Source organism: Rhincodon typus, chromosome 43 (genome assembly GCF_021869965.1).
Source record: "Rhincodon typus isolate 14 chromosome 43, sRhiTyp1.1, whole genome shotgun sequence".
NCBI lineage: Eukaryota > Metazoa > Chordata > Chondrichthyes > Orectolobiformes > Rhincodontidae > Rhincodon > Rhincodon typus.
In genome coordinates, this window is record NC_063374.1 from 5,180,232 (window position 1) to 5,184,135 (window position 3,904).

Here is a 3,904-nt window from a genome sequence, read left to right on the forward strand (position 1 = left end):
CAGGGGACAAAGACAGAGACAGGGTCAGAGACAGGGGACAGGGGACAGTGGACAGGATCAGAGACAGAGACAGAGGACAGGGGACACCACCCAGAGCCCAGGCCTGCAGTGAACAGAGTGTCCTGATGGTACTGACTGGGCTTCACCAAGTACCACGAACGAAGCCAGAATTATTGATGCGAGGTGCCACACAAACGCAGCACCCCAGAAACATTCACAACCTGTCATTTTCACAACTCGGCCTGGGTTGGGGATAAGGGTGAGGCAGGCTGTCTCTGTATAACCCCACAGCAGTTCCAGGTGGGAAGTGGGCTGGAGATGAACATACCACCAGGGGAGTTGGCAGTCAGTGCACGAGAGGCGAAAGCACTCAGATCAGGCCAGTTCCCAGGACCTGACCCTGACGGAGACTCCTTACCTGGATCTTCATGGCCACCTCCCGACCATCCTTCAGCCTCCCGAGGTGAACCTGCCCAATGGAGGCAGCGGCAAACGGCTGTTCCTCAAAGTACTCCAGCCTAGCTCGCCAGTCCGAGCCCAGCTCACTCTTCAGTGTTTTCTACAGACGGAGCATAGAGAGAGAGAGAGACAATACATTACAGATCACAACAGCAGCCCCCCCATCAAACACTCCCCAGGACAGGGACAGCACGGGGTTAGATACAGAGTAAAGCTCCCTCTACGCTGTCCCCAGCGTTGTTTCAGTGCAGGTTTTGACTCGATCTGCTCCTGTTCTGAGTTGCTGAGAACGTGTTGCTCCCAGAATGTGCCTCGAGTGAGATAACACTCGGCCCTCACTGGGAGGCCTCTCTGGGCCTGAACAGCCTCACTGCAGCACAGCCCTGGTTTAAGATAATCTGTACAGCAGCGGATCTTACCAGCATCTGCCTGCTGGGCATAAAATCTGCCCCATGTCGTACCCGTTCGAATATCTTCTGTAAGGCTGGATTAATGAAAGCTTCATCTGCACGAGAGAGAGAGAGAGAGAGAGGGTGGGGGGAGATCAAGAAAGAGAGACAGACAAACAGAAAGACGTCACTGCATTCTGCCACCTCACTGCCATTTGCCCCCACCCCAACATATATCACTCCTGTTGGACATACAAGAAAATACGGCATCATGTCACTTAACTAGGTCTGACAAAACCAGAAAGAGGCCTGGAGTCGGTCAGGCCCCACTGGGCCTGGAGCAATTCAGGTCCCCACTGGGCCTGGAGCAATTCAGGTTCCCACTGGGCCTGGAGCCGGTCAGGCTTCCACTGGGCCTGGAGCCGGTCGGGTCCCCACTGGGCCTGGAGCAACTCAGGCTTCCACTGGGCCTGGAGTCAGTCGGGCCTTCCACTGGGCCTGGAGCAATTCAGGTTCCCACTGGGCCTTGAATGAGTTTCACTGGGCCCAGTCTGAGGGAAGCCTTTGCTAGGTTTGGAGACAGAGAGAGAGAGAAAGAGAGAGAAGCCTTCACATGAAGTACCTGTATTGATGGGGGTTTGCATTTCTGGGTCCTGGGCCTGAGCAGGTTTTGAGGAGCAGTGAGCCTACGGTACAAGTTAGAATTCAGCACCCATCGCCCTGAGTGTGAGCAAGGCTTGCTGGCTGTCACCTGTGTATCATTTTCTCTGTCACACACAGGCCAAGAAACGCTCACTCCCAAAAACCATTAAACACTTGCAGCCGCGAGATCTAAACCAGCAGAAGGTAAGAAGTGGCCGGGGTTTGATGAGGCTGAGTTCCAGGGCTCCTCCTAGCAGTCTCCCTGGCCATTCCCTGCCCATTCTCCTGTCTGTATCACGTGGGAGGGAGTTACATGCACAAGCACGTGCACCTTTGGCAGCTAGGGTCGACCAGGAGAGGCCCATGGCAGACTGACACCTCAGAGAGGCTGGGACCCAGCACCTCTGTCCCGCAAAACATGTGACATCCCCTGGACCAGCTCTCCACACTTCCCCATTCCCCTCTTATTTGATGGCTGACCAGGCAGATTTATGTCTTCTTCATTCACCGGGACATGGGTATCTCTGACTGGGCCCAGTATGTATTGCCCTGTCCCTAATTGCCCCTTGAGAAGGTGGGGGTGAGCTGCCTTCTTGAACCGCTGCAGTCCGTGTGCTGTGGGTAGACCCACAATGCCCTTAGGGAGGGAATTCCAGGATTGTGACCCAGCGACACTGAAGGAACGGCCGATATATTTCCCAGTCGGGATGGGGTGTGGCTCGGAGGGGAACTTGCAGGGGGTGGTGTTCCCATGTACCTGCTGCCCCTTGTTTTTCTAGATGGAAGTGGTGGTGGGTTTGGAAGGTGCTGTCTAAGGAGCCTCGGTGAGTTGCTGCAGGGCGTCTTGTAGATGGTACACACTGCTGCGACTGAGCGTCGGTGGGTGGAGGGAGTGGGATGTTTGTGGATGTGGTGCCAATCAAAGCGGGGGCTGCTTTGTCCTGGATGGTGTCGAGCTTCTTGAGTGTTGTTGGGGCTGCCCCCATCCAGGGGCAAGTGGGGGGTATTCCCTCACACTCCTGACTTGTGCCTTGTCGATGGTGGGGCAGGCTTTGGGGGGGAGTCAGGAGGGGAGTTACTCGCTGCAGGATTCCCAGCCTCTGCCCAGCTCTGGTAGCCGCTGTGTTCACTGTTTGATCAATGGTAAACACCCAGGATGGTGATAGTGGGGGGTGGGATTCAGCTGTGATAATGCATTTGGGGAGACGGTCGTTGTACAACAAGTGAGGGAGCTGACACCCCCTCAAACTGACCCCTCGGAGGCAGGTGTGACCTTACCTTGAATACTGAGCATCTGACCCAGTTTCAGAGCAGCCCCGCGCACTTTACACAGAGTTCTCACAATCCTCTCAGCATTGCCCTCCGACAGAACCATGCTAGAGTCCAACAAGACACCACCTGGAATAAGAGAGTGAGGGGTTAGAGAGAGGCTGACCCTGCATTAACACAGTGAGGGATTAGAGACAGAGAGAGACTGGCCCTGGATTAACATAGTGACAGGTTAGAGACAGACAGAAACTAACCCGGGATTAACATTGACAGGTTAGAGAGAGACAGAGACTGACCCAGGATTAACACAGTGAGGGGTTGGAGCCAGAGAGAGACTGACCCTGCATTAAAACAGTCAGGGGTTAGAAACAGACTGATCCTGCATCAACTCAGAGAGGGATTAGAGACAGATTTACCCTGCATTAACACAGTGAGGCATTAGAGAGAGACTGACCTTGCATTATCAAGTGAGGGCTTAGAGAGAGAGATACTTACCCTGTATTAACACAGTGAGAGGTTAGAGACAGACTGACCCTGGATTAACACCGTGAGGGATTAGACAGAGGCTGACCCTGGATTAACACAGTGAGGGGTTAGAGCCAGAGAGAGACTGACCCTGGATTAAGACAGTAAAGGGTTAGAGAGAGACTGACCCTAGAAAAACACAGTGAGGGGTAAAGAGCCAGAGACAGACTGACCCTGCATTAACACAGTGAGGGGCTATAGAAAGACATGGACTGACCCTGCATTAACACAGTGAGGGTATAGAGAGAGACTGACCCTGGATTAACACAGCGAGGGGTTAGAGAGAGACTGACCCTGGATTAATACAGTGAGGCATTAGAGACAGCCTGACCCTCCATTAACACTGTAAGGGGTTCGAGAGAGACTGGCCCTGGATTAACACAGTGTGGGGTTAGAATCAGACTGACCCTGGATTAACACAGTGACAGGTTAGAGAGAGATTGACCCTGCATTAACACATTGAACGGGGAGAGAGAGACAGAGAGAGAGACAGACCCTGGATTAACACTGGTTCAGGGTCACGGTTCGGGTTGAAGTAACATCACCAGTTCCTTTCCCCTTTGCAGTTAGATGGCAGTGAGGGGCCAATTCAAGAGGGGCTTTGGATGATAATTTGGATA

General features: G+C 53.5%; 1 protein-coding gene across 1 annotated transcript in view; it reads right to left on the reverse strand.

The window, feature by feature from the left end:
* Positions 1-3,904, reverse strand: part of LOC125487654 (atypical kinase COQ8A, mitochondrial-like) — a 21,831-nt gene that overhangs the window by 7,784 nt on the left and 10,143 nt on the right. Inside the window, exons 2-4 of the mRNA XM_048619617.1 lie at positions 2,769-2,888; positions 879-964; positions 419-559 (exon numbers count right to left, since the gene is read on the reverse strand). Of these exons, the coding sequence (XP_048475574.1) occupies positions 419-559; positions 879-964; positions 2,769-2,888 (347 nt within the window). The remainder of the gene's footprint in view (positions 1-418; positions 560-878; positions 965-2,768; positions 2,889-3,904) is intronic.